General features: G+C 37.1%; 1 protein-coding gene across 7 annotated transcripts in view; it reads left to right on the top strand.

Moving 5' to 3' along the window:
* The window catches only part of LOC138753253 (poly(A) polymerase type 3-like), an 86,558-nt gene that overhangs the window by 35,360 nt on the left and 26,414 nt on the right, over positions 1 to 24,784 (top strand). For 4 of the 7 annotated variants that reach the window (XR_011351062.1, XM_069916038.1, XM_069916037.1 and 1 more), the window contains 13 exons: positions 5,785 to 5,857; positions 6,313 to 6,433; positions 6,564 to 6,648; positions 17,393 to 17,446; positions 18,206 to 18,325; positions 18,549 to 18,658; positions 19,429 to 19,550; positions 20,634 to 20,755; positions 21,159 to 21,244; positions 21,661 to 21,866; positions 22,719 to 22,823; positions 23,142 to 23,219; positions 23,714 to 23,770. Coding sequence is in view for 6 of the 7 variants with exons in the window: in XM_069916038.1 (XP_069772139.1) it covers positions 5,785 to 5,857; positions 6,313 to 6,433; positions 6,564 to 6,648; positions 17,393 to 17,446; positions 18,206 to 18,325; positions 18,549 to 18,658; positions 19,429 to 19,550; positions 20,634 to 20,755; positions 21,159 to 21,244; positions 21,661 to 21,866; positions 22,719 to 22,823; positions 23,142 to 23,219; positions 23,714 to 23,770 (1,339 nt within the window). In the remaining variant the exon portion in view is untranslated. Of the gene's footprint in view, positions 1 to 5,784; positions 5,858 to 6,312; positions 6,434 to 6,563; positions 6,649 to 6,720; positions 7,206 to 17,392; positions 17,447 to 18,205; positions 18,326 to 18,548; positions 18,659 to 19,428; positions 19,551 to 20,633; positions 20,756 to 21,158; positions 21,245 to 21,660; positions 21,867 to 22,718; positions 22,824 to 23,141; positions 23,220 to 23,713; positions 23,771 to 24,784 lie in introns of those variants that run through there. The other 3 variants (XM_069916040.1, XM_069916039.1, XM_069916041.1) reach the window with 2 other exon arrangements.

Below are 24,784 nucleotides of genomic sequence, written 5' to 3'. Positions count from 1 at the left end.
TGAATCTCATTTCTTCCTCTTAATGGTCCATTAATCATCCAACCAAGGATAGTTTTGATAGCATAAGGTTCGACTCCCACACTCCCTATCATGTCTTGTGGTTCCAGAGCCTTTGGTACATGTGAACCAATCATTAACTCTGTCTTAGAGTTGATTTCACATAAACGAACATTTTTTCAAATGCGTCCATGTTTCACTGATGTTTTTCCCAGGCACATACACTCAAGCAAGGTTTTCTGAGTGTATAAGCCTGGGAGATCACAAAAATCATGACTATCCAGTCCAGCGATTTCAGCCCAAGACAACACTGGCTTCAATGATTTTTAACTTGACCTGTAGCTCTTAATAGACTGGCACATAAAGAGGAACTTACCAATTTTAAGGTAGAATCCCATATAGTATCTGAAAAAGAGAGCTGAAAATCTTGCTCCCATGATTTTTAATCTTATCTTGGATGTTGATAGTAAATCATATACCTGATATCAACTTTTTTTTTACTCCATTTAAAATTAAAAATCATCCCTATCGTATTTATAACAAGGTCCTGAGGAAGTCTCAACAATAGTGAATTCAAAAAAACTCCTAATTTGTATCTAAAGAAATGATATTTAGGTAATTTAAATTTAAAAGATAGTTGTTCAAATGAAGCTGAATTATTATCAACAAATACATCTTGAAAAGATTGAATACCAAACTTAAACCATTCATGAAAAGTAGAATCTTGCACAGAAGTTGAAAAAATAATTAAATAATGTAGGGCTAGTAACTAAAAAAACAATCTGAAATCAAAAAATAAAATTCTAAATTGAATCCAAATTCTCAAAGTATGTTTAACAAAAAAAATTATTGGTGAATTTGGAGGGAGAAAAATGTAATGGTGCTCCAAGTATCAAACTAAGAATATTTTTCAGTAGAATTAATTTCTAACTTGATCCAATTTGGAGCAGCCATTCCATCCTTTTAATGAATCCAAAAAATGATACATCTAATATTAGCTGCCCAATAATAAAATCTGAAATTAGGTAAAGCCAAACCACCTTTCTTTAAGGTTTTGAAGGAAAACTGTATTAATAAATTTATATTAATAAATTTATCCAAATTTGAGGAAATAATTGAGTCAAGTGAATTTAAAAAAACAATTTTAGGAACAAAAACAGGAACAGCTTGAAAAATGTTCAAAAATTTAGATTAACATTAATTCACCCAATTAAGGACCTCGAAAGAGAAGACCACTGAAATAGCCATCTTAACACGATTAATAAAGTAAGAAAATTCTTTTTAAACAAATTATTATAATTTTTAGTAATTGTAACATGTGAATAATTCCATTGATTTTTTTTTAGCTATTTTAAAAAGAACCAGATTAGTTCAATACAAGCAACTTCACTTTTCTGAAGATTTAATTTATAACTTGAAAATTGGCCATGACATTGCCAAGCAATGACAAAATGTATGGAATTGAATGATCAGGATCTTAAAATGTACAGCAAAAGATCATTTGCGTGTAAGGATACCTTATGAACATTTCCACCTCTTAAGATTTCAGAAATATCATTAGATTGGCGAAAGGCCACAGCTAGTGGTTCTAATGTCAAATTGAATAACAATGGAATAAGAGGGCAACCTTGCCTAGTTCCATGGTAAAGATTAAAAGGTTTGGATTTTAAAGAGTTGGTATGGATTGAGGCAACAGGAGATAAAGGTATCAATTTAATCTAATTGATAAATTTAGGGTCAAAGTTAATTTTTTCTAAGACTTTAAATAGTCCCATTCCACCTAGTCAAATGCTTTTTGGCATCTAAGGAAATACACTCAAAGGATGAGACAGGAGGAGGGTAGAGAATATTCAGTAAGTGACGAATATTAAACTGAATAACGACCCTTAATGAAACAGATTTGATCTTCAGAAATAATAAGATGCATAATGTTTTCCAACCTAAAGGCCAATATTTTAGTCAAAATCTTAGCATCAGCATTCAAAAGAGAAGTGCAATTGAAGCTTCATAAAAAGTTGCAGGTAATTTCTCAACAACAAAATATTCAGGAATAACACTGAATCTAAGAGAAAAGGTTTTGTAAAACTCAGCTGGGAGGCCAGAAACTTTGCCAGATTGTAAAAAAGTTAATTACTGCAATTATCTCCTCAGAAGAGACAGGCTTTTCCAACAGTGTCTTGTTTTCTAAAGAGAGCGAAGAAACAGTCAAATTATCTAGAAATTTCTCCAAAAGAATTGAATCTTTAGAAGATTCTGATTTATAAAGGTTGGAGTAAAATTGTCAAAACACTTCATTAATCTCCACATGGTCAGTAGTAATAATCCCATTATCTTTATGAATTTCTGACTAAGTCACTTAGCAGTATAACCTTTCAGTTGACTAGTGCTTTCCTGCTTTATCACTGTGAATATAAAATTTAATAATTTACTCTGCAGACTTTAGTGATACTTTTTGCACATGGTTGATTGATCCAGAAGGTCAGATTACATGGGATCCAGGGTGAGCTGGCCAACTGATGCAGAATTGGCTTGGTGAGGGTGGTAGTAGTTAAATGTTCCTCAGAATGGAGGACTGCAACTGGTGGTGTGCCATGTGGATTGGTGCTGGCCTCACTGTTTGTCAGCTACATTAATGAGTTGGATAACAACATAGCATTATTAGTAAGCTTGTGTATGGCATAATGGATAATGAAGATAATTTCAGTTTACAACAAGATCTAGATCAACTGGGAAAGGGGGCCGAAGAATGGCAGATAGAATTTAATTTTGAAGAGTGCAAGGTAATGCACTTTGGTAGGTTAAACCATGGTATAATTTTCATGGCAAATGATGGGGCCCTGGGGAATACAGTACAACTTCATTTATCCAAAATGGCCCGGATCGGGTCTATGTCTGATAAATGTTTTTTTTGGGAGACTGGTCATTTAAAAAAAGCGCAGTAGCAACAACAAATCACTTGTATCGATGTTTAAACAACAAACAACAACAAAGGAAGCATTAATGTTTAATTCTCACCAAAAAAATGCTGGCTGCCACCATCTACGGAACTTCCCAACTGCAGCTGATCCCTGGGGAGGCTTCCCGGAACATTGGGCTCCTGTCTCCCCGATCACTGGAGCTCCCAACTCTGACTGTCTGTGTGTGTGTGTGTGTGTGTGTGTGGAGGGTTCGGATTCACTGTCAGGGAACTCTGGTGTGCAGGGAGGGAATGGTGCTGAGCCTGAGGTCCCCACTCCCACCCGGGAGGCCACTGTCCTTGATGACACTGGGTCAAGGGGTTTTTCTGACTGCTTGCAGTTGGGAGACAGTGGCATGAACTTTGAGATGGAGATAAAAGGTAGGTAAATAAGAAATAGAACGAGAGAGGAGGAGTTGCCTGAAACGAGGGCAATCATTCTAATTTCATGTTGGGTGAATTTTTTTCAACCTATGAGGTCATTTTGGCTCAAAAAAATAGGATAACTGAAGATTTCTGATTTGTTGCATTTAGACAGATAAGTGAGGCAGTTAATTCCCGTCTTTCAGTGGCATTGAAAAGGGGTATTAGGTGATTAGGAAAGTTTTCAAACTGCCCCCCTCAACTCACATTTCACTTGAAGCAATCCCTGTGCCATAAGAGATTGCGAAAGGTGGTGAGTGGAAAGAAAAAGGTTTGAAAACCATTGTTTTAATCTTATTTAATTGACTATATGTGTATAGTTTCATAACTCCAAAGGAAATGGGCCAGTGACAATTTTTCTCAAGCAAAATATTTCAGTAGCAACTGGGTTTACTCACGTACCACCTTAAGGAATCCCTTACCAATCACAGAGCACTTATGGCAAAGGAATTACTTAAGGTAGAATGTGAGTTGGGGGGTGGAGTTTGAAAACCACTGGTTTTGTTTGTCTCTGTTGCTCAATATTATTTGTACAGTATATTAACAAAACCATGTTCTGTGTGATGTTTTGCTGAATTCTTAATTGGTTTTAATACTCTCTAGTATTTATTGTTTATCCACTGTGGGAAAACCTTTTATAATCTTGGGAATCCTCTGTCAATCATCCCTTGGTCTTTCTTGTGAAGTCTTTTCTGATGCAATTTTTGTTATTCTAGTAATTTTGTACCTTTTATAATTGAGGCTGGAATTAATCTCCAGATGCTTTCCGATTTTAAACAATTGCAGTAATTTAATAATTGAATTTAATATAATCTGGAAATGTATCCTTTTGGTTTGTTTATTTTAAGAACTTATTAATCCATCTTATCACTTGTGGTCTGTAATCTTTGTGATTTCTCCATCTGAGATCTTAATTTCCAAGGGCATTTGGCCGCCTTATCCTTCCTTCAAAAATGTACCCCCTTACCTCATTGCCCATTCACCAATTTTGAAAGAAATTCACATGTTGATTTGGAAATAATTTAGCAAGTTACATATTTGGATGCAGTGAAAATTGCCACATGATATTGGGAAAGACCTTTGTGTTCAAAGTTATTTAATTTTAGTGGAATGGGTCTTCGCAGCATAGATTTGTCTGGGCAGGTTTTAAATAATGTGTTACTGTTCCTTGTTTGTCATTTTTACTTTGTGGCCTAGAATTTGTCCAGATCTACTGGTAATTGCAAATGGGGCTGGAGTTGTGGGGAAGATGCACACTTGAAAGGATATTGGAGGAGGATAGGAGCTGAATGAAAGTGCATTTTCATTTTTCATGTGTGCTGATATTTCACATTTGTAACTTAATTTGTTCACAATAAGGATGTAGATAGTTTCATTAAAACTGCTGAATTTTTAAATATTAATGTCTTGTTTCTGCTAGTTTGGTATTTCTTAATATATTTTAACAGTAAACTGCAGGTATTCCTCAACTTGCATCGTGTTCTGTTCTGACCAACCAGTTGTATCTCGAAATGGAAGTATGTCAGAAATGCACAGTATCAGTGTTATTGTTCGTCAAATACAACATGGCGCCACCAAGGCCAGCTTCGTGAGAGGTTGGCCACCTCTGCCATAGGCATTATTTTCCATAGCTAGGCCCCTGCTTTCACTGTAAAAAGTGTAATATATTTTTTTTTTCAGTTGATTGTAAGTCATATTGGTGGTAAGTTGGGGAATACCTGTATTCAAATTAAATATTGTCCAATTGCTCTTTGTATGTTGTTAATGTATACTAACCCCAGAGCATTTGAGCAAAGTTTTTCAGTTGTGAGTTGTTAGGACAATTGGAAAAAATCAAATGATCAATCTGTCTCCTGTAAAACAGACTGGAGTGCAACAGACTTCCGAAAGGCTGTGTGTGTTTTTAGGGTTGCTCAGTTGTATAACTCATTCTGATCCCATTTTCAATCACAACTAAAATTAGTAGTGTGAGATGCCCTTTGGCTGTGCCTTAAATATTGGTTGCTCTCACTATGTCCTGTTGTACTGGCAAATTAGCACAATGGAAAATACAACCTAAACACCCAAGTCTAAACATTTAAATTTGATCTGTCTGTTACACATGCCTTATAATATAAATTGAATACTTGAATCGAGCAAGATGAACAAAAAAAACAGGGAGAAAAGCAGATTTTCTTCCAAATTTAGTTTTGAGATTTCTTTTACCCAGTATAAAGCACAAGCAATTTTTACCACCAAGTGGGTCAACGTTTTCAACTTACTTGTCTGTTAGTCATTCTGTACAAAAAATGACTGTAAATGCTATGAAATGCAATTTCAGTCACCGGGATAACTACCAAAAATGTGCTTTTATCATCTGAAAGCTTAATGAAATGTGTGAACAATAGATAACTTTTTTTTCTTGACAGGGAATGGCCAAATCCTGTCTTGTTAAAACAACCTGAGGACTGCAATCTGAATCTTCCAGTTTGGGATCCACGGGTACGTTTATAATGAACTGTCAGCTTTGTGCAGGTTTCATATTCTTGAAAATAAATGTGCTGTGTTGTACTTAGTTGAGATCTGATCTGAAGCGATCTGAAGGTACTTGAAATTTGTGGAAACTAACTTATAATGTAGGAAATGTGAAATATGGGTGTTATTGTATAATGCTTTGTGGAAGAATATATTTTTGGAATTACACTTGTGCGAGATAGTTCAATGTGTTTGTTTCAGTTTGTACCTTACAATGCACAATTATCTTTTACAATAATTATTGAATGTTTTGATTAATATCTGTCTCATTTGCATTTAAATAATCTGTATAAAAAAGGGAGGTGTGGGAAGAGGCTCATAGAACATTTTAGGTTCTGCCCATTTTGTGCTTTCAAATTCTGTATAAAATGCCTCCAGAAATCTCATGACCTCATTGGAAATTTAAAAAATCTTGTGTGTAGGTTAACCCAAGTGACCGTTACCACCTCATGCCAATTATTACACCAGCCTATCCACAACAAAACTCGACGTATAATGTCTCTGCATCTACACGGGCAGTCATGATGGAGGAGTTTAAGCAAGGCAAGTAATTTTTAATTTTTGGTGGAAGGTATTGTGATACATTGATCCTTTTCTAAGGCTTTGATCAGGCCTTTCAACCATTCTGCCATTATGATTATAAATTGTTTAGCAATCCCTTTTATTTCCACAGGTCTTTCGATCACAGATGAAATTTTAATGGGTAAAATGGAGTGGTCCAAACTCTTTGAAGCTCCAAACTTCTTTCAGAAGTACAAGTATGTATTCACTTACCTTTTTGAGTAGGATGTACTTTGTGATGGTTGGCTTCTATTTTGCTTGCAATTCAGGAAACATGAAGCAGCTTCTCTTCCTGTCCCCAAGAGGAAAAAAAAGAATTAAACGCTGCGAGCAATTGTGATTCGATCCAAAGCTGAGAGCAGCCAAGTAGTAATATTTCAAATAAGCAGCGGCCTTCAAGCTTTTGGTTGTGCCAAAGCATGATCTCAGCCAGGTCGTTAGTGACCTGCATTTACTATGCTCACTTAACCAGAATTGCCAATTTTGAAATGTAATGTTATTGTGCTTGAACTCTGGAAGTTCACTTGACCTGTGAATTAATTTAAGATTTTGAATATCTTTTTACTTCCTCTTCGTAATTTATTTTTTGACACCTAGTGTCAAAATTCTGTTGCTCGGAAACTTGAGACACTTTTCTGCACTTGCCACTGGATGGCGCGTTACACCTTCCATCTACGTATATGAGACTGCTTGTAATTCTTATTCCACATGATTGTTGTCTATTTTCAAATGCATTAAAAATATTAATTTTTAATGTACTGTGTCCTTTTGAGTTTTTCTGCACTGCAGTTCACTTGTGTAATTTTGTGTAAATCAAGCAAACTATTTCAGGTCCCAGGAGCTAAAGTCATACATTTTGGAATGAACACTTTGTTCCCCTGATGCCTTTCCTCATCCAGTGGGTAGCTATAGTATAGGGGCACTGAAGCACTACTTATTGATTTTTGTTCTAGGTTAGCTAATCTTGACATGGGTAAAATTATGACATTTTTCCACAAACAGGAAAGGGCAACCCAGCCAAAATTCAGGAAGGGCAGAGATTTTTGAATTACAAATGAGCATGTGAGGCTTGATTGAACTTCTGTCTTACCTGAGGTACAATGGCCTGGGTTTACTCCTGTAAGGCTTTTGGGTGATTCATGTCAATAAGAATTTGAGTAGCAGGCTTATTTTATAAACATGTACATTAGTAAAGGATTGGTGCCTTAGACCATGGGCTTTGTATTTAATGTTTATGCTGAAGTCGTTATTTCTTATTTGGATATTTAAATTATAGGATTTTGCAACAAACCAGATACTGACAAGCTGGTGAATTTTCTGTATTTCCACTGAAATGCATTTTGAACGGGATTAGAAGAATTGTTGTTCTGAAGTACTCTAACATTATCATTCAGTTAAAGAGACTGGGTAGTTTTATAAACTCGGCAACAGAAGAATTTTCTGAACTTGATACGTCCTGTGATTTTTTTTTTTTTACACATCTTAGGGTCGATATGGTATGATTTATTGCTTAAATTAGTTGGCTTTTGGCTGACTAAAATGAAAATATACATTGATACAAAATCTTTCTTCCCTGACAACTTGAGCATCTGTTGAATTAAAATGTTTAACCAGTTATAGTTTGAGGTTTTGGAACTTTTGCAGTCTTTCGTCCTCTTCGCGTCGATCGGGTAAATAACCAGTGAAGAAAGTCTTGAGTTAAAACCAAGAGTTTGTTGGCCCCCACGGTATTTGCTGTGGTTTTACGGCAGAGGGAGTAGATACAACAATCACTTAATAACTTTTGACTGAGCTTTGTACAGTTCTTGTTTGGGCAGAATATTTGTACCAGTGCCATAATCAATGCTTTATGTTGACTTAAAGGATTATCTATGTGCTTACTGAAAAATACAATATTCAGATGGTTTTCTTTCAAAATATTGTATTCTAAGTGAGACTTGGGTGTTTACAATTTGAATAACAAGTACTCCAAACTGATTTGGCATCTTCAGAATGTAGTCTAACTATAAATTGTGGGGCTCATGTGTAATTCTGCTAACATTGTCTTAAGTGTATCCATTTTCCTAATAAAAACATTTTTCCTTGGCAAAATGGTGAAATGTCTGTCTGTTTAACAACTCATCAAGAAATTCAGAATGTAATTAGCAGATATTGCTTGAAATTTAAACAGCTTGTGAAATAAGAGATGCATTTAACACTCAAGGCTTGCACCTAATTTTCAGAGCTCTGTCCCTCGGCCCTGATGAAATTGTTCAGACCTGAACATGTGATACTTGGACTGTTTCCAGTTAAAACTGGAGTAGAGATAAATGTAAATTCTGCACAAGGTTTCTAATAACCATATAACCATTTATGGAGCGGAAACAGGCCATCTCGGCCTTTCGAGTCCGTGCCAGTTCCAAACTCGTGTATAATCCAGGTTTGTGTGTGGACTTGTCATCTAGGGTCACGTTTATTGAATTTCAGTAAATGGATGCTATTACAGATGTTCAACAAAATACTGCAAATATTCGAAATTTGAAAACAAACATTATGCATTATCATAAGATTAGGGTTTAGTGAGGAGTTTGATTTCCACCTGTTTTCCTTCTCTCCCCCCATGTGCCTGACTCTCACTACCAGAGGCTTGCAATGTGCCAAGTAGTTTGCATCAAGTCAAAACACTTGTTTTACAAACCATTGTCTAAGCCTCTGCAGAAAGCAGATGTGAAACCAAATGTTAATTGTTAGGTGTTAAGATTGCTTTCAATCGCTCAATTCCCTTGGATTGGAAATTAATAGATTTGGTATAGCTAGGAAGGTAGTAGCAAAGTTCTTGCAGTTACTTAACGAGATGCAAGAAAAGTTTGATTGGGTCATCTGTCATAGACTGTCTCACAATGTATTTGCTTCTGCCATGAAACTGTTTTATATTGTGTGCTTGTGGCCTATGGTTTAACAGCAATCGGTGGCACTCTGAATCTTCCACAAGCGTTTGTAGTTCCAAGCGTGTTTATCATCCTGAACTTCAAAGTCACTTGAATTACCACAAATAGGTTGAGTTTAGACTACAGTATGTGCACAGTGGCCCCAAATACACACATCTCCAACTTGGCCTCTGATCGCTTGAGTTAGGAGCTGTCACTGTGGAGTGCAAGTCGCTTTACTCTGAATAATTTTCCGCCGACCTTGGTCCCACTTCTAAAGGTGGCATTGAAGTTGGTTTTGTTCTGAGACAAAGGATCCCAAGTGAGAATGGAAAATGAGAATACACACAAATTGATCCTGTCCTGTCAGTACAATGCATCTCCTACAGGTGAGGAGAAGGAGAAAGACCACCTCTTGGAACGTTCGAGCATGGACTGTTTGAAGGGGCGAGAAGGAAACATGCATGTGAGATTCCTTACTGAAAATGCCTTTTAATCATGGACCAAAGTCCCAGTGGAAGCACTGCTGAGAGTAAGGGACAGGATCTTGAAACATCAAAGTACAGTAAAAGACCCATTATCTGGAATTTAATCAACCTACAGCCTCAAGCGACTGGCAAAAAACCACAGCAAATAACTGGGTAAAGAAATGAACATTTAAAATTGGCACCCCTAGCGGTTAGTTCACTAATCATGTAATACACAATCTCAATCAACCAGAAAATGTGCTTATCCTGCATCTATCAATCCCCATAGGTGCTGGATATTGGGGGTTTTATTGTACATTGGAAAAAGAGAGAAAGATCAATGTTTGAGATTGACAAACAGTTGGTCAGGTGTTGCATGCTAGGAGCTTTTTTGAAAAATGGTATGAAGTTGTTAAATATTTGAATAGTATCCATATTGGAATAGGGATTAACAGATTACGGAGTTGAAAGAAGGGATCCATCCCAAGAAATTTTGGCAGGTTCCATTAGAATTGGACTGGCTACAAGATGGGTGCTTAAAGGCCTTTAACTAAATGGAGAGGGAATTGTTAATACTTCTGGAAAAATAATTTTGAGATAAATGTAAATTATATTAGAACAGCTAAAGCACAAACTTAAAAAAAAATTAAATCAGGAAAGTTAAATTAGTTAGCTGATTAAAATAATTGGGTTAAAAGCTGTTAGAGGAATGCAGCAGGTCAGGCAATCTCAGTGGAGGGAAAAAGAGTTGACATTTCAGGTTGAGACCATGCATCATATAAAGAAAAGGTGGTTAGTATGAAGAGGTGAGGGGGAGACGTTAAGTAGGAGTTGGCAAGTGAAGGAGGAACCAGATTAAAAGGGTGACAGCGTTGGAGGAAAGGGTGGTGCAGCTGGGAGATGATGTGGAGACAACAAAGGGCCTCAGATTGTGGGATCCTAATAAGAAAAAGTAATGAGTGGAACTGGATGTGGAAGGGATGGTGGGCAGATGGGAACAAGTGGATGGCAGGCAGAAGGCACCAAGTAGGAGAGAAAAAGAAACTGGATAACAAGTAAAGGGTGGGGGAAATTTGCAGGGGGTTGGGGTGGGGGTGGGGGGGAAGGGTGTGTGTGAGAGAGGACCTGGGTGGATCAGGAGAAAAGTGGTTGTGGGTTACTGAAATGAGAGAATTCCATGGGTTATAAACTAACTAGATGGAATGAGGTTCTGTTCCTCCAATTTGCATTTTGCTTCACTCTAGCGATGGAGGAGGCTGAGGCCAGAAGGTACAGTGTGGGAAAGGGAGAGAATTATAATGGCTTGCAATTAGCAGTTTTGTTGGCCCTTGTAGAGCATAAATGTTCTGTACAGCACTTGCTGAGGCTAATGATGTGACCTCCACAATAGAAATGCCAACAGCAATCGATGAGATTGGAGAAGGTGTATGCAAATCTTTGTCTCATCAGGAAGAGCTGATTTGGTCCCTGTTTGAGGATGAGGCAGGAGGTTTAGGAACAGATGTTAGTCCTTGTATTGTTGCAAGGGATATTGCCTGGTAACGGGATGAGCCATCCAAGGAAAGTGGTCCCTGTGGAAGAAAAGAAGGGGTAGGTGGGGGAACAGTGACTGCATTGTAGCAGATCGGAATGTCAAAGAATGTTGAATGCAGGGCCAGTATCGATTAAAGTTAAAGGCCAGGGGAATTCTACCTTTGTGGTGTCTGGGTGGAGGCGGATGAGAGCAGAAGTGAAAGAAAATGGAGATATGGTGCCAGAATAGGTTTGGAACAAGGAATCACCCCCCCATCCCCCCCAAGTAGTCAACCAAAATTTGAAACCCAAGTAAATGTATACCTGAAAGTAGAGAGTACAAGAAATGAACTGAGTTGGGGGAAAAAATTCAATTTAAGATAGATGTGACATTCCTGCTACTATACCTTTAATAATAGATTTTGGAATTTTTCTGACAGCTGTTGGATAAACAAAATAATTAATTATTTTCTCTGTTCCTTTCTTGAATAAGAGTGTGATATTTGCCACATTCCAATCCACTGAGATTATGCAAACAAAGAATTTTACAAGATCACCCCAAAACACTCAAAACTTTGCTGCCTGTGCTTTCAGGACCATAATTTCTATCTCAGTAGTTCAGAGATCTCAGCTTTGAGTCCCATTAATTTCTCAAGTACATCTTATTTGCTGCTATTAATTATCTTTCATTAGACTTTTGGTAAAATTGTCTTTTGTTTATGAGGCTGTTTATAAAAAAAAAAAATGTGCTTATTGCATCAACTACTTCCATGTTTCCTTCTTGACATTTATTTTTTCTGCCTTTTCCTCTCAGGGATTCTCACTTAATATTACAAAGTTATACAGTTTTGGAAGCGATTACAATCTACTTACCACATTAGTTATCATTTGTAGATTTCTGAAACATTGGCAAAAATAAATAGAAAACATTTTTTTAATCTAATGCAATCCCTTAAAATAGTCTTGGATGGATTACTTTTCCCATGTAAATTTTGTATCTGAAATATACATTGGTTGTGAGTTAATGAAATATTTTAAATGCCTTTCTTTGTGTATCTACTGGCCAATCAAATTCTGCTAATTTCCCAGTCTACCTTATATTCCAGAATTTAATTTTAATAGTGTAGTATTCGATAGCTCTTGATTACAACTTGATACGTGATTCCTATGTTAGCGTGAAGGGGTGGGGGCTGTGTTCCCAGAAAACAGTTGTATCGTGCTATCATTCGTGCGTCAATAAACGTGAGTTGAAAAAAAATTGTACTGATTTATTGTGTGCATGTTCCTTGAGGGGTATTTTATCCCGCTTCTTAAATTTTTGGGTAGTGATTTGTGAATTCTGTAAGGGTGAATTTCCTTAATCTGAATAACTAATGTGGGGTTGCCTGCGTAACATTCTAAATTTCTGCACAATTTTGTTTACTGTGAGATTACCAGTTTACTGTCTCACTGCACAAGTAATACACGGCTATCACATGAATTCCACAAACTTGTCTTCAATGCCGTCTTCACCAGTCTGATTTGATTAATCAATATATATGAAAGTTCACATTTGTTATCTTTGCTATATCCCTAGTGCTATATAAAGAAACCTGGTGGGGTTGGGCAATGTGGGAAGTCTTGATGATTAAAGTTGGGTTAACTGCAGTTAAGAAGAGTCCACAAGGAGAGGTAAGTGAGCAAATAAAAATGTGATAGGCAGATTTAAGAACTAGAAAAGTATTTAAGATACTCACACAAGTTGTATGTTTGCTGCCAGTCACATTTGTCCAGGATTAGAATGCACTAAGTCAAGATACTAAATGAGCATCTAGCAAAGACAAATGATTGTCCTAAGGCTGCATACAGATTACAATAATCGGTCAGTCATTTCAAAAAAAGGTAAATTTGACCTTGAGTGTGAGAATAATTCATAACTGTTCTGGAGCCAGCACCATGAGATCTGATACCAGTATGCTAGATTCCACGAACAGACCATTGTACCCAATGTGTATATGGTACCCAATATCAACATTAGTGGGCATCAAGGGGAAGAAATTGCTCAGTCGAATTGTGTCGCAAAAGAGCCAGGATCATGTAAAGAATTCTATTCAGCCTGTTTCTGGCATTTACTGTTAATATTGTTCTTGTCACAGCCTAAAGTTATGTAACCACTTAGGGTTTTTTCAGATATATTTCCTTATATTGTTACTGTTTTGGAGGGCATGACAATCTTTGTTTTTCTTCTGCGATGGGTCATAAAGTTTTAACAGAAACTGCTGGGTATATTTCCTCTAGCCAACATCTGTAGAGCTAGTCAAACTAGTTAACTATTTGTCATCTATTTCTACCATTTTCTGTAATTGTAGATTTTAGTTAAAGCTTGGCAAAACATCTATCTGTACTTTTACTTATTTTTGCAAAATCATTTTTTCTCAATTTTGATTCCTTTAGTTTTCCAAATTTATTTATCTTGATTGTCCAGGATGATTACAGCCACCAGAACCATTCACGACTCTGGGTAAATTTCAGGCCTAATTGATCTGGCCTCAGATCCTGAGATGATATCCTTTTTGTTCTTGGCTGTACAGATAGATTAACCTGCCATTCAGCTCAAGGGCAGAGATGAGGATGTTGTATAGATGGATTTCAGCAAGGCATTTGATAAGGTCCAGTTCAATAGGCTGTTCTGGAAGGATATAGGTCGCATTCAAGGTGAGATAGATTGGAAAGAAAATTGGCTTTATGGAAGAAGGCAGAGGGTGGTGGTGGAAGGTTGCTTTTCTAATTGGAGGCCTATGACTAGTTGTGTGCCACAGGGATTGATGAAGGGTTAATCCACATCAGTTATTTAGATGAAAATAGACATGGCATGATTGGCAAGTTTACGGATGATACCAAAATGTTTGGTATTGTAGATCATCAAGACAGATGCCAAAGATTGTGGCAGGATCTTCATTGGTTGATGGAATTTAATACAGAGAAATGAGAGACATTGGATTGATGGAATTTAATACAGAGAAATGAGAGACATTGGATTTTGGCAGGTCCAACATGGATTGGACATACATGGTGAATTCTAGGGTTCTGTAGAACAGAAGGATCTAGGATTACAGGTATTTAGTACCTTGAAAGTGACATCACTGGGATTTGGGATAGTCAAAATGTTTTCGGCACATCATCAGTGAGAGTATTGAGTGTAGAAGTTGAGAGGCCATGTTGTGGTTGTGCAAGATGTTAGTGAGGCCCCATTTGGAGTATGGGATTGCTTTGAACCTGCTGCAGGAATGATGTAAAACTGGAGTGGGTTCAAGAAGATTAATGAGGATGTTGTTCGGACTTGGGGTAGAGGTTGAGCAAGCTGGGGCTTTTTTCCTTGAAGCACAGGCACGTGTGGGGTGATCTCATCGAGGTGAACAAAATCGTGAGAGGAGTAGATCCGGTGAATGCAGAGATGGAGGCCTTTTGGCCCAGAGTTGCAGAATCAATCATCAGAGGGACAGAGGTTTAAAATGAGGGGGGAGAGATTTAACAGGAACATGAGGTATGGGGTCAGAGGAGGAGTTAAGATGGGTATTATTGCAACATTTAAGGAAAAATTGGACAGATACAATGTTAGGGAGAAATGGTCGAAATGTGGGCAGGTGGGATTAGTGTAGGTGGGAAAATTTGGTTGATATGGATAGGTTGGCCCCAAGGGCCTGTTTCCATGCTATATGTAATTACCCTCCCAGAATCTTTCATCTCTAAAGATTAGTGACTTTAGACCCATCCTTTCCATTTCTTGGAACATACAATAACTTACTATGGCAAAAGAAAAATAAAACATTGAATATTTTAAAGTGAAAATGAATTGCTCAGTCACTTTTGTTTCCCACCCTGTAGTTGTTCTAAGGTTACAGTTCTAATTTGATGACCTCTGTGGTTACAGTGTGTGACACATTTTACTGTTTTGTTTTGATCAGTGAGTACTTTGTTTGATAGCCTTTGGATTTTTGCTGCTTTATAACATATCCTGCAATTTCAGAATTTGCATTTAGTTTCTGGGTTATGCTTTGCCCCCGCCCCCTCACTTTTTTTCTTCCACCAAGAATGTAATTAGATCCACCCAGATCTTTACCTGTTCTAATCATGCAAAACCTCAAGCTTTTTCTTGTCTTATCCTTTTGTAGAAAACTAAAAATTAATTATACATTAAGTGTGCACCTTTTAAACGACACTGAAGAAAGCCAGGAGCAATAATGTGAAAGAAGTTATGATCCTTACTTTGTTTATTTCATACTTTTGCAATGGCTTTCAGCGATATCATGTTTGATTATATCCCAGAGATGCAGCAAAAATTATTCAACCTTCTGACCTAAACTTCTGCTTTGAAGTTGAAGGTTGGGACACATTTCTACCACTTCAATAATTTTAATTTATTTGTTACTGTGGTAGTAGTAGCAGCAGCATTAATATTGGTAAAATGAATCCTATTTTAGTAGTTAGGGGAGCTAATATGTAGGTTGGAGCAAGGTTTGGTGTTTTGCTTTTTTTTAAAAAAAGTTAACTGATGCCTCCACAAATCTATTTGCTTTATGGTGTCCAAAATATTGTCAATGTCTCGTGTATCTAATTTGAAACTTGATACGGCTGATGGGAATTTTGGGTTTAAAAACTACAAACCAGACTTGTACCTGAATCTTCCTGTTCACTGGTTAAAACGTCCACTGTTATTGTATGGGTGCAGCCCTTTGTTTTGTTCCTTTAGTTATCTAATGGGGTGAAAATGACAGGCTCCAGCACAGCAAAAACAGCATTTTATGAACAGGGCGAGCTGTCATCGTGTTGAGGTTGAGCAATCAAAATCACAGTGCAGAAGCCCAGCCTGTAACAGTGGCTCAGCTGGGTGCCTGTCCCTTGGATGGAAAACAAGGATACATTCTCCCTGATACCATGTCAAAGTACCTTTTACAACTGGACATAAAACCTGGTGTGTCGTCATATAAATTCAAGGCAGAAAACTGAAGTGTGAAAGAAAAAGATTGCACTGTTTTGTATTGGATGTTAATAAATACATGAAGCATTGTCTTATGTTTTCTGCTGAATTAATGCTCAGATGTTGTATTATGTTTGTGGCCAGTTAGTGATTTTTTTGGTCAGAGCTGTCCTGAAGGTTGTAACTTCTGGTCAACTCTGATTTCTGCTGAACATGCTCACTAGGAGCTAAAAAAAAATGACCAATCCCATAAGTGCAAGGCTGAACATTCAACAAATTGGTAGAAGGATGAAACTCACAGGTGGATGGGTCATTAACTAGGATCCTTTGTGTTTTGCTACCTCAACTTCATAGCTTAATGCATAGTGAAAATACAATGTATAGGAGACTCTCTTTCCAAATAAATGATGTTCTTCATTATTGAATGTGACTCCTTCAGTTTGTCTTTGCCTCATAACTGTTGATGAATTAATTTCTATATACTAATGAGGTTGAGGGATTAGTTGCATTAAATATATATATTTATATATATTTTAATTTTATTTCATTATTATCGTTAAGAGGGACACCAAACTAGTGCTTGAGGGAATGATTAAAAAAACAAAATTTTTTGAAGATTTACGGTTCTACAACATTCATTTCTCTGACACAAAATGAAAATGCTGATCGTGTACTACCCTAGCGAACCAAGATGGCGCACCATCAGCCCAGTTGCATGGTGTTCTTGATGGAGACAACTCTGGTTTCTCCGAGCTGGTTTTCCCCAGTGGCAAGCTTCGAATTAACCAAAAGTGGGTTCTGTTAGGATCACGACACTTGATCGTAACAGTTGGACGTTCAAATCCTTTAAAAAACATCACAAAACCATGACATTCCCAAAGGAACTACAATTCTTTTTGAAACGAATTGCCCAGAATTAAATTTGACTTGAGGAATCCAAGTAAGAGCAGTTTCAACCAGACCTTTAGAAATCCACCAAAGGTATGTAAAATGGTGGTGAATTAAACTGTAAATAAGTTGAAGATTGGTGAGTATTTCACACCATGGCTGAAGTACGTTTTAAATGCACAAAATAATTTTATGTCCTCTCCATTTCAAGGCATTATATTGTGCTGCTGGCAAGCGCTCCAACGGATAAACAGCACTTAGAATGGTAAGTAATGGGGATTGATGAAATAAACAGCAGTAGTTGTTGGATGTGATGGTGCCATGGCAGGGGTAGAGAACTATTGGCAATTTTCTCATTTCATTCCCCCCCTCCCAGTGTTTATGTATAATACTGGTATTAAAATAACAGCCATTATCATATGTCTAGTCATATTGAGCTTTTCACATGAATCTTTCTGAAATGGCTGCGGGTCCATTGAACCAGTAAAGATCAGGAATATAGGAAGGAGTGAAAATTTAACAGAATGCACAAAACATCTTGCGAGCATGATCTGGGAAACCCAAAATGAGCTGGAGTTTAACGTCAGTGGGTAACACCAAAAGTTGCTTCATCACCAGAGTTCCCTTTCTATATCTTGTATTGATTCAAGGCAAAGAGCTGGTGATATTCCAGTGTGTGTTGGTCAAAGTTGTGCATCAAGTCAGGATTTAAGAAAAATAAGAACTACTTATCAGGAGTAAAACAGTATTCTATCTTTATTTTCAGATGGTCAGAAGATCCTTGCATTATTTGCCAAAATTTTTTTTCTAAATATCGCGTTATTTAAGAGGCTTGATATGGGCAACATAAATGCAGGCTTGTTATTCTTTCACATACATTTAATTTCTTGTATGTTTCAAATGAGCGATGTTCCCATTTCTTAGCATGAAGAAAACTGGTTTTAGTTCTTTCAGACCTTGCGGAAGTGCACTACCAAATGTAGTTTTATGGAGATCTTCATTTATTAACTTTTTTTGATTTTAGGGTGGGATTGGTGGAATCCAAAATCCGAATTTTAATAAGCAGCTTAGAAAAGAATGAGTTTATTACTCTGGCTCATGTTAATCCACAATCATTCCCAGCTCCAAAGGACAATCCTGAGAAGTAAGTAATTCCATCTGTTTGTAATTTGTGTTCTTAGGATTGTAATTTAGTTTATTTCAAGTGGTTCTTGAATTCAAGGGGGGGGAATAAAGTACAGGATCAGCCACAAGCAGCATTAAAGATGGTGAATTTTATCCCCTCAAACGATCTTCACGCATCTTCAGCATGTCTTGTAGTTTTACAAATGTTCCTATGTTCTAGTATAGTGTCCTTTTTTTTCCAGGGATGAATTCAGTACCATGTGGGTCATTGGGATAGTCTTTAAGAAAGTGGAAAACAGTGAGAATCTTAGTGTTGACTTGACATATGACATTCAGTCATTCACAGATACTGGTAAGATTTGGTTGCTTTTGGGGGTGGGGGGTGATGGTGCTCCCAATATTGGTACAAAATTTAGATTAGATTTATCGTATCCAATAAAAGAATACGCCAGTTCCATGCAGTTAAGTCTTGGGAGAGAATGTGCAAAAGTAACTGGTTAATTGATGTTTAAGTAAACTGCTTTGATTATCAGTCTTTAAAAGTTGTGACCCTGGTTAAAAATGTGCTCTGCATTTATAATGATCAAATAATTTTGGAATACGTGGAGCTTAAGATGAAGCTGTCTGTGGGGGTAACAATTTTTTAGTGATAACATTTTTCCATTGGCCCATGTTTTGATTTGGCCACGCTTCAGTCAAAATTGTCCTGCTAGCCAAAAAAAATTAGTGTTTCTTGTTATGTCTCAGAGCAAGGTTTCTAGATTTGCTGCAGAGCTGGTTTTGAATATCATGGTCACGCTTGCTCATGGTTAATATGAAGCATATATTGTTCACCTGAACCAGATGTTCTTATCCAGCCAGAATCTTCAAACATTTTCTTTTTTTTTGTTTCAATACTGAGTCTTTTGATTTTGGGCATTTCCTTAATGGTAACTGTGGTTTCGATCTGAATTCTCAAACTAAAATGACTTTTTGTGATAAACATACAATTTTGCCATTGCTCTTTGAAGAGTGGATGCTTCCATGTTTGGGAAATTTGCATGCAGGGAATTTAGGAACCTTTGAAGACAAAAATGATTGGAAATGTGAGCTTGGTAGCAGTAACTTTCTCTACCTTCACAGTTTATAGGCAAGCAACAAACAGCAAAATGTTTGAAGCAGATATGAGGATTGCAGCAATGCATGTTAAAAGGAAGCAGCTCCATTTGCTCCTACCCAGTTATGTTCAACAAAAAAAGAGAAAGGTAATATAAAATTTAGGCTTGTAAAATGAATAGTAACCCCTTAGTATCAATTGCTTTCAAATGAACAGCCCATCTGAATGGTTAGATATTGAAAACTGTTTTAATTGTGTATGTTGCAAGAAGTGAATAACTACCTGTAATATATCTGAATCACTATTTATCTTTTGGGCATTACATTGTCTTATTCACAATTTGATTTTTCTTTTGTTCATCAAACTAATAAACTATGGTTATAGTTGCAGTTTTTGGATACTATATTATAATTGATGTTCTCTAGGTAGTTGTTCCATTAAAAGATTGTTTTTTAGTGGTCCTGGTTCTTATTGAATGTACCCTTCTAATAGGGATGTGTGAAACTTCTTGCACTGTGGAAGGAATAATTGGTTTGGATTTATTACTGAATTATCGGGCACCATGAGCTTTGATTGTTTCCGTGGTTTGGTGGGTTAAGGAGTTATGACATGAGCCTTCGCCCCAGAGGGACAGGTGAGGTCAATTATAAAGAGAGCCCAGCTAAGCTTGGACACGTCTCCCTGGAGTACAGGAGGCTGAGGGAGACCTTTCAGAAGTTTATGAATTCATGATCAACACAGAGAAGGTCAGTATGGAGGGTATATGAGACAACCTGCCAGAGGAAGTCGTAGATGCTACATTTGTAATGTTTGAAAGATGTTTGGGCTGGTAAAGGTTTAGAGGAATATGTGATGAATGCAGGCAAATGGGACCAGTATGGTCAGCATGGATAAGTTGAGCTGAAGAGCCTCTTTCTATGCCATTGAACTCTATGGCAAGGATTTTGTTAATTCATTGCAATAAACCTCTGGAGAAATTGAGGTTGTGTGGATTTCACTTTTGTAATGAAGTGAAACTGTGAATAACTAGTTAGCTTCGTGGCCAACTTTGTAGCTGTCCTCGGGACAAATACTGATAAAGATGGTTTTGGCCATTCCCTGAGAGGTTCTAGGGTTGTTTAGCAGCCCTCATTCTGATTAATGTCTTGCAAACAGCTGGTGTGCAGAATGTATCACAAAATTTAGCTTCTCTATATGGAAATTAATTTTAAAACTTGTTTCTCATCCTAAGCATTCATTGGAGGGGAACAAAGCCCACTGTGAAGATGAAAACAGCTTGGAAGCCTCTCTGGACAGCGATCATAGCTTGCTCGTGCCTTCTAGTCCATTACAAAATGCCAACAGTCCTCAGAGGTAACGTGGATGATACTTCCAACCAAATTTTTTTTTAAATGGAGGAAAACACGCTTTCTCTGTGCAGAGTTTCATTTTGTACATTTAATGTAACTCAATTTCTAGAAATCATGCATATTAGCTGGGGTTAGAGGGGAAAAGACTAGTAGTTGTTCAGATGTCATATAACGTGATCCGGTAGATGGGATTCCTGCTACTAGCAGAAGAGTAGAGCTATAATATTTTTAAATGCAAATTTTTTTTTCAAAAAAAAAAATCCTGTTTAGTCATTTTAAGATTGAAGTAACGGTTGCAAATTTCCATTTCTATTTAGATATGCATTCTTTCTGATTTTTTTCCGCTTATTCTCTTAGCCACGCTAAATGTTTTTAATTTCTCTCCCCCTCCCCCTTACGTTAAATAGTCCTGTTACTGCTACTTCAACAGTTAATATACTGAATTCAGAAACCCAGGTGGAATCAGAGGCTATTCTTTCATCCAATTTGGAGGGTAAGTAACAGTTGTTTTGGTTTACTTTATGGGGAGAAATTGAGTGCAGGAATGTATTTGGGTGTTTTAAATAATCTTTTTCCACAGCCTAGCAGCACAAGATTCTTCTTGTCTGTTCATGTTGATCCTGTGGGAATTAACAGTTAAATTTGGAGACTTTAACTGTTTTGTATGGTAATGAACTAGAGATATAAAGCTGTGAAAGATGCATGTGGTATAGGAAAAACATAACATTATTCTCAAACAACTTTTAATTTCCTTCAACTGTAGATGATGAAATTACTGTCAATTTTGCATAAATTATAGTGTACCAATTTCTGCTCCATTACAACTGCAGGTTTTGGGATATGGCGTCAACATAAATAATCCCATTGTTTTTAAAAAGAGTATAAATAAAAAAACTTGTTAATTTTTAGGTTCAGCTGCATCATCCGGTGAACACATTCCTCGTACCTCTCCTGTCCCTGCTTCCACTGTGCAACTAAAAACGGCAGTCAGCCAGATTTCATCCACGTGCATCAGCAATCAGTTTGCAAGTTCAACCACAAAGGCATCCAATCCTATTCCCGCTGGAGAGAAGACACTGAAAGCGCCTGTTATAAACGAATCTGCAAAGACAGAGGTTTCTGCATTTGTATTTTGTGCTCATTTTCAACCACAGTTGAAAAAATCTCGAATTAAGTACATTTTCAATTATTTCCAGTGTTTTTACTCATTAAAACAAAGGTAATTTGTTGCAATTTTGTAGGTGAGGGAAAGAGAAAATGTAAATTTTTGGGAGGTGGGTAAAGAAGGTTTTTATTTATAAAGATGTTGTATTCAATGTTATTGTTTTGCCCCATATTGAATTCTAACTTGTTTTCATCTTTCACCTTCTAAAATCTTTAATCCATTTATTGAATATACATAATTTTCAATTAAAAGCACCCCCTTTGATTTACTGAAACAAATACAGGATTTAGAAACTAACTTTCAATCAGACTTCTTAAAATATGCAACTAGACTAATTAACCATGGATTTCAATTCTGTCTAAAGTTAGCAGAATAAAAACTCATTCTGCACCATGGCTAGGCACTTATAATAGACACCATTTATCAATCCCACTGTCCTCCATAAAATAACTTGGCTGATTTGGAGATTTACATCTCTCTTTCACTTCGCACAATGTGAAAATTGGCCACTATCTAAATCTATTAAATTTATGTTTCACATAAATTGTAGGTCAATTAACTGTATAAATGTTATTTATGAAATTCATCTCGCAAGTGAGTAGCCAAGACTAAGGTAGAAGTAGATTTGTCTGTTCAAGCTTCCAGGTTTAACATTCCTTATTTCTTATTCTGTCATTAAATGTGTGGATAATATACCATTTTCATTTAATCAGATGTAGGCAATTTTTCATTATCTTGCAAACAGTGATTCTAAAAGGAGAAACAACCATCAGTCAGCTAATCTCTCATGTTTATTCTTCAGGAACCTGCAACAAATGGGGTACCAATGGATCAGAATCTATCACAAAGTTTGAAGAGAACATCTGCACATATATCAGAAGGTTCACCAAAGAGAAGGAAGTTGGACGTAAGTGGCTGGTATACTGAAGCTTTTCTCTAACTTCATTATTTTTAGTGGTCTTTCAGTCATTACCTGTTTTTATTATTTTTCTAAATAATTCAATTTCCTACCTTTGTACCTTAATGTAAGTATTTATCTTGTCAACTGTGCATTTGATTTCCTCTCCTGTCAAAGAGGATTTGTTGTGCTGAGGTGATTCAATTGTCTTTTTTTTAAGAAATGGACAGAAAATTTACCAGACTCCATTTTAAAAATAATGTAATTTAGCATTTAAATTATCAATAACAAATCAGATATCATTGCAGCATGTTTCATATTTGCTAGGGTTCAGTCTCTATGAAGGAGCAGGATGACTGTTCGACAAGTCCTATCGATGAGAAAAAAAATGATGAAAATCGGAAGGTAAGGTGCAACTTCCAATGCAGTTATCTGGAATTTGATGTTCTTGAATGCCCTAGTTGGATGGGAAAATAACCTGTAGCATTTTCCAATATATTGGAAATTCTCCACAATTGTTTTGAACGTTGAAGATGCTCATAAGTTGGAGTTCTGCAGCAAGGAAACCAGTTCTTTTTGATCCATCTTGTCCATGCCAAAATAAGCAAGTTTATTTCTTGAAAAAAAGGCTCAGCCCTGTAATGTCAGCAATATATTACCTCCTTTGGACACTGAGTTCCTCCAGCATTTGTTTTCACTTTGTCCCTGCTCTAGAGCTCAGTGCCCTGACCAATGAAAGTGGGCATGCTAAACAACTTCACCATCCTGTCTACCTGTCTCATCAGCTTCATGGAATCTGTGCAGCCAAATGAAACAAAAAGAAATGAAACAGAACCCTTTCAGAAATTTTGCATATTTTAGGTAATGCAAGTTCATACTTGGCTTTCATTTTGGTGCAGAATGTTGAGTCTGAAGAAAAGATGCTGCCAATACAATCCAAGGCTTCTGTCTCACAGGCAAGTAATTCAGGTTGTGAATTAGAATTTAATCATGAAATTGTTATAATATCCAGCTTTGGATAGAGCAGTAACTAAACGGGGATCTATTTTAACAATGTTGTACTTTCTGAACACACAAAATCCTGTTAGAAATGCAATTACATAGATTTAAACGGGAGAGTCTGCAGATGCTTTGATTGGAGTGCAGTACACAAAAGTGCTGGAGAAACTCTGGTCAAGCAGTACCTATAGAAAGTAAAAGTTAACCAACATTTCAGATGTGAGCCCTTTGTTAAGGTATGAGCAAAAAGCAGGCAGATGCCCAAATAAAAAAGAGGGGGGGGGGAGGGAAGGAGAGGATGGAGGAAGGGGCAGTTAGAAGAGCACAGGCTCATAGGTCAGAGGTCATAGGTGGATATGAATGGGAGGGTAGGAGGAAAATGCTGAAGAGTGATAAAGGGAGGTGGTAGCTCTGATTGCAGAGGGAAGTGGGTGGATACTTGGAAAGGGAATAGAGGAGGCCAACATATCTATCCATGGCCTCACTGCCAAACCTGAGGCTGTTTGAGACCCTGTATGGTGGTGAGGGAGGAGGTGAAAGTCCAAGTGTAGAATTTCTTGCAGTTATGGGTAGGTACCAAGGGGGTGGTTTAGATAAGTTTTTGGGAGGTAAATTGGGGCAGGTTTTAGTGTAGGTCACATACAAACACTTTAAAACAGATCTTATTTAAAATACTGGAGCTCTGCCCCATGCTAGACATGTCAGGGCCAACGGTCTTTACAGAAGCTTTGAAGAGAGCCCAAGAGACCACTAATGGATTGTTGCTTACAAAAAAGGCAACAGATGAAAGAGCTTGTCGGAGCTGCAGATTGTCTGCAGTGGAACTTGCTGTTCTAAGAGGATCATGTGGTTTTGCAAGCGGAGAGAGTCAAACAAGCTTTCTCTCAAAGAGAGATCAGTTCTATAGTGTTAGAGACAGTAACAGCAGCTGGGACTGGAACAGGACAAGTTGGCAAGCTTGTGGAAAACCC

Source organism: Narcine bancroftii, chromosome 2, assembly GCF_036971445.1.
Source record: "Narcine bancroftii isolate sNarBan1 chromosome 2, sNarBan1.hap1, whole genome shotgun sequence".
NCBI lineage: Eukaryota > Metazoa > Chordata > Chondrichthyes > Torpediniformes > Narcinidae > Narcine > Narcine bancroftii.
Note: the sequence above shows the minus strand (reverse complement) of the source record. Positions and strands in the feature narration are given on the sequence as shown.